This window comes from Cervus canadensis, chromosome 6, assembly GCF_019320065.1.
Source record: "Cervus canadensis isolate Bull #8, Minnesota chromosome 6, ASM1932006v1, whole genome shotgun sequence".
In the NCBI taxonomy this organism is placed as follows: domain Eukaryota; kingdom Metazoa; phylum Chordata; class Mammalia; order Artiodactyla; family Cervidae; genus Cervus; species Cervus canadensis.
The window spans coordinates 46,949,712-46,966,082 of record NC_057391.1 but is presented as its reverse complement, the minus strand read 5'-3'; the positions used below and the strand labels follow the sequence as shown (position 1 = coordinate 46,966,082).

At 35.4% G+C, this 16,371-nt stretch overlaps 1 protein-coding gene and 1 pseudogene across 6 annotated transcripts in view; one reads left to right on the top strand and one right to left on the bottom strand.

Annotated features, from left to right (window-relative positions):
• BNIP2 (BCL2 interacting protein 2) overlaps positions 1–16,371 on the bottom strand; it is a 45,475-nt gene that overhangs the window by 16,292 nt on the left and 12,812 nt on the right. For 2 of the 6 annotated variants that reach the window (XM_043471800.1, XM_043471804.1), the window contains 7 exons: positions 15,882–15,984; positions 15,165–15,296; positions 13,087–13,173; positions 12,873–12,971; positions 11,774–11,809; positions 9,182–9,229; positions 3,560–3,704 (listed from right to left, as the gene is read on the bottom strand). In XM_043471800.1, coding sequence (XP_043327735.1) covers positions 3,629–3,704; positions 9,182–9,229; positions 11,774–11,809; positions 12,873–12,971; positions 13,087–13,173; positions 15,165–15,296; positions 15,882–15,984 — 581 coding nt within the window. In that variant the 3' untranslated portion in view covers positions 3,560–3,628. Of the gene's footprint in view, positions 1–3,559; positions 3,705–4,604; positions 9,230–11,773; positions 11,810–12,872; positions 12,972–13,086; positions 13,174–15,164; positions 15,297–15,881; positions 15,985–16,371 lie in introns of those variants that run through there. The other 4 variants (XM_043471801.1, XM_043471802.1, XM_043471803.1 and 1 more) reach the window with 4 other exon arrangements.
• On the top strand, positions 1,765–1,885 carry LOC122444456 (annotated as a pseudogene).

Genomic DNA, 16,371 nt, shown 5'->3' with positions numbered 1-16,371 from the left:
GTGCAGCAACGAAGGCCCAGTGCAATCAAGACAATGCAACCAAAAATCAGTAAGTATATAAATGACAGTAATCTAAAAAAACGGGGGCGGGGAGGGGGGAAAGTGGTGCCGGGAAAACTGGACAGCTACATGTAAAAGAATGGAATCAGAATATTCTCAAACACCATACACACACAAAAAAAACTCAGCATAAAGACCTAAATGAAAGTCTGCATACTATAAAACTCTTAGAGGAAAACAGGCAGAACACTCTGACATAAATCACACCAATATCTTTTGGGATTCACACCCTACAGTGAACTGAAAACAAAAAGAAACAAATGAGACCTAATTAAACTCAAAAGCTTTTCTACAAGAAAACCATAAACAAAACTAAAAGACAACCCACAGAATGGAAGAAAATATTTGCAGACAAAAAGACCAACGAGAGATTAATCTCCAAAATACACAAATAGCTCATTCAAAAAATGCGCAGATCTAAATGGATGTTTCTCCAAATATGACTTCCCTGGTGCCTCAGTTGGTAAAGAGCCCACGTGCGATGGAGGAGACTGCCTGCAATACATGAGACGTGGGTTCAATCCCTGGGTTGGGAAGATCCCCCGGCGAAAAAAATGGCAACCCACTCTAGTATTCTTGCCTGGGAAATCCCATAGACAAAGAAGCCTGGCAGGCTGCAATCCATATGGTTACAAGAGTGTGACATGATTTAGCAACTAAACCATCAGCACCAAACTGGACAGACAGAGGGCCAAGAAGCACACGAAAAGATGGTTAAAATTGGAGAAATGCAGATCAAAGCTGAAATGAGGTATCACTCCACACCAGTTAGAATGGCTATCAGCAAAAGGATCTGGAAACAATAAATGCTAGAGAAGGTGTGGAGAAAAGGAAACACTATCCGCACTGACGATGGGAAGGTAAATTAGTGTACCCATTACAGACAATAGTGTGGAGCTTCTTAAAAAAAAAAAACAACTAAATACAAACCTACCATATGATCCAGTGCTCCCACTCCTATACATGCACCCCAATGTTCACTGGAGCTTCCCAGGTGGTGCAATGGTAAAGAACCTGCCTGCCAAACACAGGGGACGCAATAGAAGTGCGTTTGACCCCTGGGTTGGGAAGAGCCCCTAGAGTAGGAAATGGCAATACACTCCAATATTCTTGCCTGGAAAATCTCACGGCCAAAGCAGCCTGGTTGGCTACAGTCCGTGGGGTCACACAGTAGGCACGCACACAATGTTCACTGCAGCATTATTTATTATAATAGCTAAGAGTGTTAGTCACTCAGTCATGTCTGACTCTGTGACCCCATGGACCATAGCCTGCCAGGCTTCTCTGTCCATGGAATTCTACAGGCAAGAATACCAGAGTGGGTAGCCATTCCTTTCTCCAGGGGATCTTCCAGACCACGGGACCAAAGCCAAGATATGGAAGCAGCCCTAAATATGGATGTGGTAGGTATATACAATGGAATATTACACAGCCATAAAAGAGCAAAATAATGCCATCTGCAGCAACATGGCTGGACCTAGAGACTGTCATACTATGTGAAGTAAATGAGACAAAGACAAGTAACACATGATATCACTTCTATGTGGAATCTACAAAAATGGTACAAAATGAACTTATTTTCAAAACAGAAATAGAGTCACAGATGTGGAAAACAAACTATGGTTACCAGGGGGATGAGGGAGAGTGATATACTGGGAGATGAAGATTGACATATACACACTATTGTACATAAAACTGCTAACAGTGCACATTTCACTGGCTTTTTTTATGTTAAGAGAAAAGATATTTCTGATGAGCTAAATAAACCTCTGGAGATAAATGAGCAGCATAACTAGTCATTGCTGTCTGTCATCTTCAGACAACAGGCAATAGCTTCATCTTACATTTAGTGTTTCTTTGCATTATGATGGTTTTGCATGTTAATAAAAATGAAGAAGCACTGCAGGTGTTTTAGTATTTGTTGTATAGAAAATATAACTTTTTAAATTAAAAAATAAAAAAGTAAAAAAAATGATAATAACGACCTGCTGTAAAGTACAGGGAACTCTATTCATATTCAGTAATGACCTACAGGAGAAAAGAAACCTTAAAAAAAAAAAAAGTAGATATATGTATAACCTACTTACTGTACACCTGAAACACAACTATATCAACTATATACCAATTAAAAAAAAAACAAACACAAAAAGATATATATACTCTTCCACTGCAGCATTATTTACAACAGTCAAGACACAGAAACAACCAAAATGTCCATTCATGGATAAATCAATAAAAAAAGGTTTGCTGTATATCATGGGATTATGATTCAGACACTTAGAAAAGTGAAATCTTGCCATCTGAGCCAATGTGAAATGGGCTTTGAGGGCATTGCTGCTGCTGCTGCGAAGTCGCTTCAGTTGTGTCCTATTCTGTGCGACCCCATAGACTGCAGCCCACCAGGCTTCCCCGGGGCCTGGGATTCTCCAGGCAAGAATACTGGAGTGGGTTGCCATTTTACATCAAGTCAAATAAATTACACCGAGTCAAATTAATTAGAGCAAGACAAATACCACATGGTCTCATTTACATATGGAAACCAAGAAACAAAAGAAAATTAAGCTCATAGAATATTAGGGGTAAGAGAAAAGGATGGATGAAACTAGAAACTTCTAATTATAAAATATAAATCATAAACTTATAAATTAATAAAATTTAATTATAAAATACATCGCAGGGATATAAGGTACAGCATGATGACTAGAGTTAATAATATTGTATTGCATATTTGGAAGTTACTAAGACAGATCTTAATCCTTCATAAAAAAACTTTTTTTTTGCAACCATGGTGACGGATGCTAACTAGACTTACTGGGTTGATCCTTTTGCAATATGTACAAACAGCGAATCACGTTGCACACCTGAAACTCATGTAGTTATATGCCTATTACACCTCAAAAAATAGTTTTACCAATAATTATTTAAATATTTGTTAAAATTACTTGCTTTAATAGTCTTAGATTCCCAAAAATTGCTTGTGAGATGTTCTAGATGTAGTTTGAGCCACATAATTTTAGTACTACTCCATTTTGCAGTTTAGAAAAGTAGAAGGCTCCACGTTCGTAAGTAACCCGACAGTGCTAGTCTTTCTTGAGCAAACCATCCAGTTTAAATTCACTCTAGTACGAATTCACAAGGGTTTGAAAGCAGGATTCAAGTGACACAAGAAAAAGACATTTAAAGAAAGCGACCCCTCGATATTGGGGGGTGGGTGGGAACCACCCTGTAAGCTTTAAGACATTCACCTGGCTAAAAATACGGTGCTAGGCTGAGGACCTTTCTCCCAAACCCCCGTGTCCCCTGGACTGTTTACTTGGCACCCGGTGGACAACAAGCCTCCTGGCCGCCTCCCTTTCCTTCCCATCCCGGGAGCGCCGCGGGACCATCCAGGCATCGATATCGGTAACGGGCCAGGCCGAAAAGGCCCTCCCAGAAGACCGAGTCGACGTAACGCCTGCTCTGGAGAGTTGCAGGGAGTGCGGGCTGGTTCACCCAGTACCTGGGGAATAGGCGCTTCCCGCCTCGGAGCGGACAGACGTGGCGCAGCCGGCAGTTCAGTCAAAGATATCTACTTCCCAGACCACCTCTCCCGCCGCAGCCGAGATCGCAGAGGTGGGCCGACGACCCGGAAGCGCTCGCAGAACCTGGAAGTGACAACACAAGGGTGGGCCGAGAAGCCCCGCCCCTTCCCGCGCCCGCCATCCACTCACGCCTGAGAAGGCGGGGGTGCGGAGAGAGGAGCGTGTAGCGGCAGTTTTCAAGCTTACACCGCTCAACCCACTTACATCCCGAGTAACTCACCAGGTTCACTACATAATGAGTAAGAGAATTATAACTTTACAGGCTGTTCTTCACTATTAGAAAATCTAAGGCAGTCACATTTAATGTCCGCAGTGTGTTTAGCGTAATACTGTTGAAGACCCTGTAAACTGAAGACAAACTCTTAAATAAGTTTATAGCAAGAATTTCTTAATTCAAAACAGTGCGGCAATTAACTAAACCCAGCAAGCGCTTGGTTTGTGAACCATATAGTATTTTGATTTGGGAGAATCTGTATTTAAAACCTGTGCCTAATACAAGACAAATACTTAAATATATATTCGCATTGTGTAATCTCAAGTGGTATCCTAACCGTGGAACAAAGGAAGCCGGAACGTGCACAGCTGTTTGCCGTTAAGCAGCTGAACAGTGATGAGGGGAGTAAATGCAAAACAAGGGCTACCATCTGGAACCTCTGAGCAGGTCCACAGAGTAAACAGGTTATTATTTATGCTATGTTTTCAGCCACTTAGTGAACCGATTTCACTGGTGGATTCCTCATGACTGAACTAATTCCAAACCATCAAATACAAAGTGTGATTATAGTTAAGATAATGTTTAAAACTAAAGCAGGATGAATTCTTCACCCCTCAATAGGAAGCAGCACCCAAACTACAGAAACAAGAGTGAAGGTCTAGAACTATTTGAAAAGCTTGCAAGATAAACTTTGGAAAAATTATGTAGTGAACTGGGAGACAGAAAAATGTGATAAAATGAGTCAAAAACAAACTTTACAATTAATTTATTTAAATTCATTAACGTTGCAAAAATATGATGTGCAACAAATCAGGACACAAGTTATTGTATTCCTAACAAGTCAAAGAAAATATTACATCTTGGTATCAATAAATCAAGACCAACCCTAGTATTTCTTACAGGGACCAACCACATCAACATCTTGCACACACAGATTTTAGAAGTGAATCTCTCTCACTGTAAAAGGAGAGCACTAGGCTACACATAATGTGAATAGTGGTAAAATGATCACAGTAGGTTAACTGTGTCTAAATGACAGCATGTGAACGTGTAGTAAGAAAAATGTTTGAATTCTTGAAATACACATATCAAAGTGCATTAGTGTCTAATGAATTCTGAATTGTGTTCCATGAGCCCCAAGGTCTGTGCAAGTCAGTGCCCGGAACATCACAAATATTTACTAGCTAGTTTATGTAAATAAAACTGTTTAAGGGGCATAACTTTAGAAAATTCAAATACAAAAAGTGCAGTGAAGTAGCTAATTAACATTACTTTCCAAGTTCCTCCTTAGCTAAAATGAATGTGAAAATGTATCAAAGTTTCAAAATGCAAATGTTTTAACCTCTTGCAGAATGTCTTATAAAGCAGAACTATCTGAAAGAGGTAATAATTCTTTAGTAACATGAAAGCACTAAACCTTTGATTTTCTTCTGTTGTATGATGTATTAAGTGCTTTATGTAGACTTTCCATAGCATTTTTAAAGTAGTTCTCAAAACATAAGAAATTAAGTAGATCATGCAGCAAAGTAACAGCTCTCTTCAAATTTTAGTGTCACTCCTTGCCGGTCAACACATTAGTTTCAATTACCATTTACAACTTCAAAGGAAAGTTACATTACTAGGACTCATCACCATTCTGATTCTAATTTATTCAGAATCTTGGGGTAAGAAGAGAAGGGTGAAAGGCTCCCCACGTAATTCTTCTTTACTATCACAACACCAATAATCTCCCACTTCTCTTACCCAGCTGACCTTCTCATGCAAGCATGCAAGTCTAAGTCCTTAACTTTCTGCCAGCAACTCAAATTCCACAATCCCTATTCCCAACACAGTACTTGGTCTAACTTTTAAGTGCATTAGTTCTTCTAGATATCCCACCCTTCTGAGATCTGTGATCCATTTCTCAAATATCTATATGGGATAAGAAAAAACATAAGGCATGAAAAAACAGAATGGGGTAGCCATTATCTATCTATTTTCAGTCTATCTCCTCCTCCTCCTGATTGAGCAATGTTAGCAATTCTCCACATATAACATGGGGCAAAGGATGAAACTACGGTCACCTTATATACAACCTTTCCAATCTCATTAGGAAACTGGACTGTTCTACTTGATAATCCTAATGCTAATTTATCTGTCAACTGAAGAAATCTAAAAAGCCGCTTCTGTATTAATTCAAACACTTTCAAATTCCCTGAGCACTCACATGACAACAGCCAGAGTAACAGAGTCATTTACAAGAAGGCTCTATCAAAAAAGTGGATTCCTTACCTTTTTAAGTTCTGTAATTGCAGCTGAAAGACAGTCTAGCTACCTATATAAACCTATCAATCAACAAATTTCAATATTCAGTATAGTTACTAAATAATGATGTCCATTTTGGAACAATACATTAAATGTTTACCAGCCATGAAATGTCAAAAGTAACCTCTCCCATAACCCTACATTTTAATCTGAGCATTGTAATTGCCAACATTCCCTATTTAAACTTGCTTCTGTATGAAAAGACAAAGAAAGCAGAAGGAAATATGCTTTCTCATTGGAGGTATTACCAGCCTTCACACCCTTCACTCCATAGACTCCTTATTCATGTATTCTGTATGCAGCCTGCAATATTCTGTAAATTCCTGCTTGATACAAAAAATGGTACCAAGAGCTGCCATATATAGTACTTCCCTTAACAAGGACACATTCAGTGGAATCTTAGATAACAACTAACTTTATCCCTAGGCCCTACTTAGAATCATATTTCTTTACATATTCCCCCACCCCCAGTTAAAAAGACTAGTAAGCTTAAATTGTGGGATCAATATATTGACTACCCTTGGTTCTAATAAGGAGTATGTCCAAGAAGAAACACAAATTACTTTATGAGAAACTTTTGACAAAAAAAAAAGACACTCTGAACTCAAACACAACAAAAAATAGTGACAGAAGCATCAAATTAAACAAGTTAAATCCATGATCCCAGCAGAAAGATAAAACAACACAATTATATCTATTTACCTTAATCAGTAATGGAAAATTAAAATTGAATGATACTACTAATGTCACATAGTCACATTACTATTTATAAATAACAAATTTAATAAATACTTTTCCTCTAGCCTACTTGTTATGATCTTCAGTCTCATAGTTATGAAACATTATGGGGCACGTCCCTGGACCAGATTCCATTAAGGTATAGGTTAGAACAGGCATTCTTTTAAATCTAATGATTGATAGCACACCCCTTTGCTTGTATCACATTCCCTCTGAATTTTAATGTTCTAATAAAATATAGGCTACCTCTACTTCAAAAAAAAAAAAAAAGTAGGAATATGCACCACTTTTGCAACAAGTTGTATCTATAGTCAGGAACAATGCTTGTGAAAGCAAAAGTCAATATTAACAGTAACATGTTGAAATTGAAGAATTGGGTACTAAGTGGGAAGGAAAGTCACATATTAAAAAGCTCAGCCCAGTTTGAGACTACTTTTCAGATGAAAAAATAATCACTTAAAGCACTCTACAAATATACACTCTAATCAAAAATAAATTCAGTATGATCCTTTATTCATAATTCTCATATAATAAATTCAGAAGGAATGCCTAAATTGTTAGTTTGCATTGGCAACACAAAGTATTTCGAAGATCTGAGCAAGCAATATGGTTTTGGTTTTAGTCACTGTAATGACAATAGTTCAGGATCTGCCTACAGTTGCTGGATCCAAGTCAAGTGAGAAGGCTGCTGAGGACAGAGTCTCATCCTGGGAATCCTCTAGTCTCTCCCAAAATAGGACTTGCGTTAGTGTGTCAAGTTTATGAGTGGGGAGGACAAAGAGTAAAGGAAATTCTCTTCTGTAATAGAAAAGTTTATACTGAAAACAGTAATGATAAAAGCCAATCTAGGATAGAATAAATCTTGAAGGTTTAGCTCTCAATTTCATTACTTTTCAAAAGTAATTTTCATTACTTTTCATTGAGCTTTCATCTCAATTTCATTACTCTTTTCACATAAATTACCTTATGTGAAGGGCTGGAGCATGGTATGACCCTTAAATTAGGAAAGTACTGAGTTCACCAAATATATGAGTCCCACAAGTATATTAGACCAATTTGTTGCTTTTGGATGATTTTGTGGGTAATTAAGTTCTACCTGGGGGCATAAGTACAATTTCAGTGTAGAGTCAAGGTACTTACCAAATTAAACAAGGAGTTTATATGCTTACACCAAATGCGTCATCCACAACACCACAGTATGACGATGCTCTAAGACTTACAAAATAACTTAGTTTACAGTACTGTCAACACAATTTAACAGAAAATGTGAAAATACACCACATCTAACTAGGTCAAACACCCGATAGGAAAGTATTTTGGTAAAGTGCCCACATTGAAAGCAGTTAAAAAAAGCAGCCCTGTTTTCTAAAGAGAAGAAGTGACAGTGAGTAACTCATCACATTCTCTAAATATTACGCTGCACTCACACAAATTCATAAGAATGATATCCTGGACACACAGCTTACTTCACATTAGTGAACAAACCTAACATTTTTATGAAGTTTTGACTTTTGGCCAGAAGATAAAATGTCCAAAATATACACATATATACACAAACCCCAGTTCTTAACCTCTTTAAAGTCTCTAATTCTAGAAATGGCTTTTTGATTTGTCTTTAAAAGAAAAAGTGTGCAATATACTTCTATTTGTGTCTGAATTAAGAAACAATAAATGTTAAGTGAGAAAAATGTTCAGAATAGTACTAATCTACTTAGATTATATACACGACCTTTGAGTATTCATGAGAACCAGTTTAACTGTCCCTCACCTTATGAGCATATTTTCTAAGTGACCCAGGAAGTATATTTAACCATTTACAAAAACAAAACTTCTAACATGCACTTTAAAAAATCATGGTCTTATTTACCTGCATATTTGTCCACAAGAAAGGTATACATTAAAAAATATTGCTCAAAAACATAAAAATATATATTATCTCTTTCCTTTTTCCATTTAGGCATATAAATATTTTACTGAAGAAAATGCATCATTTAACAAACAAATGCAAAAACTGCTTTATATAAAGTGTGGTTCTCTGCTATTTAGTAATATAAAATATAAAATGATTACAATATAATTAGCTAGTAAAGTACTAAATTCAAGAGATCTGCAAACCAATACAGCAGTGAACAGTCCCTTATACAAAAGTCCATTAAGAAAAAGTCAAGTCAATTTTGTAACAGGTTACATAAAAATCAGGACCAATAAATGCATTATAAATGCAAAAAAGCACTGCTTCATCAGCACATTCTTCAGTTGTGTTTGGACTAGATGCCAAACTTACTGTTCATTTTTCGGTTCATCTTGTTTTCCATTAAGCTCTTGATCAACTCTGTTTAATGAAAAATAATACAGATAATAAGTTAGCAGTAAATGATCAATTTTCTTTTTAAAAATAATGACTAATTTCACCATAGATTATTATTCTGTTAAAAACAAAGCTTTGCAAAGAAGCAGACATAGTAAAAAGGTTACCAAACATTCTCCCAACCAGGAAAAGATAACTTTTAAAGGCAAGAGGACACTGGCAAGAATGTGACTATTGCTGCTGGTTTTTTTTCTAAGGAGTATAAGATACTTCATATACAAATGCACATAAATTTTATTAGAAGTTCAAATTACAACAGGTATATTAAGATGTTGAACTGTAACATGGCTGGGGCAGGGAGCTAAGTGATCTGAGTGGCAGGAAAAATAACTTGTCAAAAACTATTTTGTTAACTGATATATTTAAATGCCACAACTGTCACCAACTGATCAATTTGTATTTTTAAGTTCAGTGATGAAAGTACATATTTATGGATGCCATAATTATTCTCCGGAATTTTACTGGTACACTATGAATTTGAATGCTTTTCATTTATCTTGATAGTAAGAAGTCACAGAATTTAATAATCAGAAATATCTAGATGTAGATTAAAAATTAGGAGAATTATGTAATTAACCACAAGAAACTTACAGACAACCCTTCACAGATAATGTACAACAATTTATATCTATTATATTTGTATATTTTTATTTGTAGTACTTTGAATCACTGATGGAGTAGAGTTTAAAACATCTTGGTATGATATATGAAGATACTTTTCACACTTGTTTCCATTACTATGATCAAAGCCTTGGCCTGTGGTAAAGCCAGATTAGCAACATTTAAAAATATTAGTTATACTGGTATCAAAAGTTTGAAAGGTACATATTCTTGATAAGGCATGCAATATATACATCAATCTTTTCAACATATGAAATATCAGTATGAACTAATTTCATAAATACTTTATTTTAAAACTCTTTTCAAACATTTTAATAGTCAACATCTATCTGGCTACACTTACACTGAGTTGTTTGAAACCAACATCTAAAACTGCTACATTTAAGCACACTCAGCTTTGAATCTTCCTATCACCAGTACTCATTATAGAGATTTTACCTTGAGTAAGTTCCCCACAGGTAGCTTCTGTTAATTTGATATTAAAAACATGCCCTTCTATTTTTAAACTTGAATGTTGCCATTTTCAAGCTGACAAGGATTATTTTTGAAGGCTAAAGAAAATTTGTACAAAAACTAAGAAGTGCCTGAAAGATATATGTAATGATTCTATTTAAGGTTAGATAAAACAAAAGTTTTAAAAAAAAAATTCAAGATAAAAATAATATTTGTAAGTTTCAAACAATACATTTAAATAAAAAGTACAATTCCACTTTTTTTCTGGTGCCCAAGTTACTTAACTAAGAATTTTGTAAAAAGATACAACACAGCAGATTTCATCCATAAAGGCAATTCATTTTGAAATCTACAAAGCAGCTGGCTTCAAAATATTCTATAATTACAGACTACATTTCAGTCAGTTGTCTGGCAAGTGCACACCAATGCCTTGAGAGGAGTGAGAAATGAGCAAGATCTAAAATCATTGTTCTTATCTCTATCTTAAAATGTTTAGCTGTAAAGTGTCATACAGAAATGTAAAGCTATGATTTGTTCACGTGGTCAACTGAATTCTTGCTCATCAACAGAGCCAAAATGTGTTTGAAGTTAAATATGAAGTTAAGAATATTCCAGCTTTAATTCCTCACAGTGGTCCAAATAATAAATAGATATCTCGCCTTAACTCTTATGAAAGACTGTATTAATCTGTTTTGCTGACTTAATTGTCACAATTTAAAAAATCCATTAAAAGTCAGATCTAAATCCTGTACTTTTCTAAATTACTATATAAAATAGTACTAATTTATACCCTCGCCTTTCATCTTCTATGCTAACATATTAACAGATGACAGTTTGTTATGCTCAAAGCAGAAGTATTCAAAATTAAATTAAAGATGGAAAGCAGAGTGTTTAACTATCAAATGGTACATTGAACTTTTAGGTATTTTATCACATGGAGAATTTGACTAGTTAGCAGGCCATTGTTTAAGCATACAAGGAAATCAATGTTGGTTAGCCAAAGAATATCTGCATTGTAAATATAATTATCAACCCCAGGGGGGAAATCTGATATATTAAAAAAAGCACATAAATATTTCAAAAGCACAAACTGGTATGGTGTTGTAAGTAATTGGTTTATCAAAGAGCATTCTTAGGCATTTACCATCTGTTATTTATACCAAAAGGAGGAAGGAGATGTGGTCTTTATTTTCTAACTGGCATTATTAAGTGGCCTTTATTTTGTAACTGGTCTTTATTTTCTACGTAGAGAGAATCCAAGCCACACTCAGCAGCAGGAACTTTGGATTGACTCCATATTTGGATCCTGGAGTATATTTATATTTACAAATGCTGTTATCTTTGTCTACAAGCTAACCAACCAATAAGGAAGAGTTAGTCTGTGCAATGCAAATGGACTAGTCTAGATGCAACCCAGTCAAGGTGTGCATATACCTTTTCTTTTTCTTTTTTAACTTTTCTTCTTCATACCTTGGTAGGGAAGAGTTATTTTAGTAAATATATATGTTACGAAGATGAACAAAAACTAAAAAAAAAGCTCTAACAACAAACTCAAGTTTGTAGGCAAACTCAAAAATATTTAATACACTATATAGAAAGTCAGAACTGACATAAGAAATGTGGCGTTGATATATTCAACAAACCAAAACCTCAGATTATTAGAACAAAGAAATATTTTTCTATATTATAGCACTGTGATACTCAAGTATTTATGTTAACAGCCTTCTGCTAAGTCCTTCTAGAAGTTAAATAAGTAAATTTGGTAAATAGAACAAATTACAGCCACTGAAAAGTATCAAGGTTAGGCTGATATAAATATATTTTATTTCCCTAGTAATATGATTATTCGATGCCACAATGAGCTTACTTAAATTTGAAGAGCAGCATGTTCGGGTGTGGAGAATGTGCTTTAGTACCGACCAATCAAGAATCATCTCTTAGACTGTCACTAGTCTTTAAAAATATAAATGAACCAAACCAGAAACAATTTCTCCTACTTCAACTGATAGCCCAAAGAAAATGGTGACTTAAAAGGAAGGTGTTCACAGATGTACAGAACAGACTTTTGACTCTGTGGGAGAAGGCGAGGGTGGAATGTTTCGAGAGAACAGCATTGAAACATGTATATTATCTAGGGTGAAACAGATCACCAGCCTAGGCTGGATGCATGAGACAAGTGCTCGGGCCTGGTGCACTGGGAAGACCCAGAGGAATCGGGTAGAGAGGGAGATGGGAGGGGGGGATCGGGATGGGGAATACGTGTAAATCCATGGCTGATTCATGTCAATGTATGACAAAAACCACTACAATATTGTGAAGTAATTAGCCTCCAACTAATAAAAATAAATGGAAAAAAAAAAAAGGAAGGTGTTCAAAAGTGTCTTCTTCCCCCTTTTCTTTGTTATAAAAAAAAGAGCAGTTACCAAATATTTATAATATATGAAGGGAGAAAGAATAGGTACCAAAATATTTACCTCTTGTATATCAAAATATAAAGATCCAAATACAACGAAATAAATAAAACACAACATACTGTTTTATGCATTCTGGTATTCCAACATATTCCATGGGGACAAGCTCTGCTAGTTCTGCCAAATTAAAGACGTATCTAATTTTTTGGCTGAATTTTGAGCTATGGAAAAAAATAAAGATAAATACCTTAATATTTCTGACCAATAGAATTGACAAAACATTCATACAAAGAGTTTGTAGGGTTTTTTTTGAGTTAATGGCTCTCAGAAAATTACCTAATAAATGGTCTTGTAACAGCCAGAAGTGTTCTTATAAACCAAGAGGGATGTACAATGATTAGAGATTTTAGGTTTTTCCGTAACCTGGAGTTAAAAAAAAAAAAAAGAGAAAGAAAATTGAAAAAGCTCTACAAATTCTAATGCTAGAAGAAAAGCTAAGTCATCAATAAGTTTGTGCAAGTCTATACAAAAGCTGTCACTTAGATATATTACTAAAGACAACAAAAGATAACAAACAAAACAAACAAAAAGCACTCCTAAATTGAAATGGTCCTTCCCACTGCCATGAAATTAATTCTACTTCATTCATATTTATTTTTACAGTGTAGCCTATTATTAAATGTCTCCTAGTATACAACTTGTCTTCAGGACTCTGTCAGTCAGAGGTAGAGGTCAATGATAAATATAAAAGTAAGCTCTTTTCATTTCTCAGGAATGGAGGGGAAACTGTTACTGATTTCTTCAACAACATGAAAGGCACTGGGCAGGCAGTAAGATGAGAGGGGAAATCACCTAGGGAACAGGCAACATGAATCAGATCTAATGTATTCTTTTGGAGTCTAAATAGAGAAGGAAATGGCAACCCACCCCAGTATTCTTGCCTGGAGAATCTCATGGACAGAGGAGCCTGGTGGGCTACAGTCCACGGGGTCGTAGGAATCTGACACGACTTAGCGACTAAACCACCACCACCAACACCAAGTCTAAAATTCTGATTAAAAGTTAAATGCACACCGAGGAAACCAGAACTGAAAGAGACATGTGTACCCCAATGTACATCGCAGCACTGTGTATAATATCCAGGACATGGAAGCAACGTAGATGCCCATCAGCAGATGAATGGATAAGAAAGCTATGGTACATATACACCATGGAATATTACTCAGCCATTAAAAAGAATTCATTTGAATCAGTTCTAATGAGATGGATGAAACTGGAGCCCATCATACAGAGTGAAGTAAGCCAGAAAGATAAACACCAATACAGTATACTAACGCATATATATGGAATTTAGAAAGATGGTAATGATAACCTTATATGCAAGACAGAAAAAGAGACACAGATGTATAGAACAGACTTTTGGACTCTATGGGAGAAGGCGAGGGTGGGATGATCTGAGAGAACAGCATTGAAACATGTATATTATCAAGTGTGAAACAGATCTCCAGTCCAGGTTGGATGCACTGGGATGACCCAGAGGGATGGGATGGGGAGGGAGGTGGGAGGGGGGTTCAGGATGGGGAACACATGTAAATCCATGGCTGAGTCATGTCAATGTATGGCAAAAAACACTACAATATTGTAAAGTAATTAGCCTCCAACTAATAAAAATAAATGAAAAGAAAGTTAAATGCATTACCCTAGACAACTTAAAATGATGAAATAAAAACTGCTGTTTTATTGTTATAGTTCACACTTATCATAATCATTAAATATTAAAAAATTACATGAACCAGCCAGTGTCATGTTCATGTATGAAGAGAAACCTATTCATAGACCTCAGTTGATTAAACTACTCTGAATTAGCTGTGGTCAATTCAAACCAAAGAGAGGATCAAAATACCTTCTATTAGCATGGACGACTCTTAGAGGAATACAATTCTAGAGCTCACTCCAAAGAAAGATTACAGATAAATAAGCATCATAAACAACAAAATATAGTAAGCACTATGTGCTCAGTCGTGGCCGATTCTTTGCGACCCCATGGACTGTAGCCCACCAGTCTCCTCTGTCCATTGGAATTTTCCAGGTGAGAAACTGTAGTGGGTTGCCATTTCCTTCTTCAACTAAGCACTATAAATGAAGCAAAAGCCAGAATGCAATAAAACAGGAAATGTACTGAATTCCCCATCCTTTCCCAAAATATAAATTATAGGAAAATGTCTGATGTGGTACAAAAGAGAAATAAAGAGCAATTTTATAAGTATGAAAATAGAAACTTGCTATGAAATTAGTAAATGTAATTCATGAAGTAGATACATGGTGCCTATAAGTGGTAACAGAAAATAAATTTTAAACTAATAAGGACATTATAAAATTTATTCAGACTAGCTTTTAACTTGTATTTATAATACCTTCTATCAATTTGTTGATAGCATTTCCTGAGCCATCCCAGACTGGGCATTTTTCTTCGAGTTGTTGCACCATTTAAATATACTATCATGTAGTTTTCCGCTACTAACAGCTCCAAAGTGCCAATAACATACCTATAAAAATAAAGTCTTAGACACTACTATGCAGAATCAAACCAGGTTTATCCAAATAACACAATTCCCTTCCCTCTCCTTCACTGAAAGCAAAAATTCAAAACTCTATTAGTTAATATTATTACTATTTAAAGAAAAAAAACTTCTTTCTTTTAGAAATACACATTGAAACGCTTATAGATGATAAATACTTGCAGGGATTTGCTTCAAAATTATATCATGAGGGAAGTATTTATGGGAATAATGTATAAACTGATAATTGTGGAAGTGGGTGATAGTTAGAGAAAGATTTAATATATACTTCTCCCTACCTTTGTATATGTTTGAAATTTCCCACAATAAAGCTCTTAATGTGTTCTCAAATGTAAAATACAGAAGTTGGAACAAATAATCTGTAATATCCCTTCCAGTTTTAAAACAACAATTCTTCTGTTGAGTTGTAATAGTTTCATAATGCCAAATAACAGACTGAAGGAACCAGAACCAGGATATTTACAATTTTTACCTAGCTAAATAAAGTTCCCTTTCTTAAACTAGAGATCTGATTTACTCAATTCTTTCCAAATATTGTGATGATCTACTTACTTAAAGAGATTGTCCATCAGGTATCTATAGTTAGGTTGACCACTTTCAGGCATAAAACAGACAGCAAACACAACAATGGCATTTAATCCATCTCCATAATACCCTGAAAAAGAAACCAGCATTATTATACTCTGAAGACTTTTCAGGGGATATCATTTATAGTTGACAAATTATAGTGGTTTATGTTCCACACATTTCTGAATCAAAAAGTATATTTTCTGCTGTCATTGTTCTGACCTTGTATAGTCTTACAAAGATCTTTAAATCTTCTCTTCTCAAAAACAATAAAATTTGATGAGGAAATGGTGGCCATATAAACCAGAAATCCACTTAAATTAGCATACTCAGAAAGCTAGCCCTATTTTATCAAGTAGACAGAATGATATAATCCAAGAATGTACATCTGCAATAAAACATTCTTATGCAACTTTTACAGTGGCTGCTTTTTAAAAAATAGTTTTACATTCAATGATATCTAGCATTTTGTAGC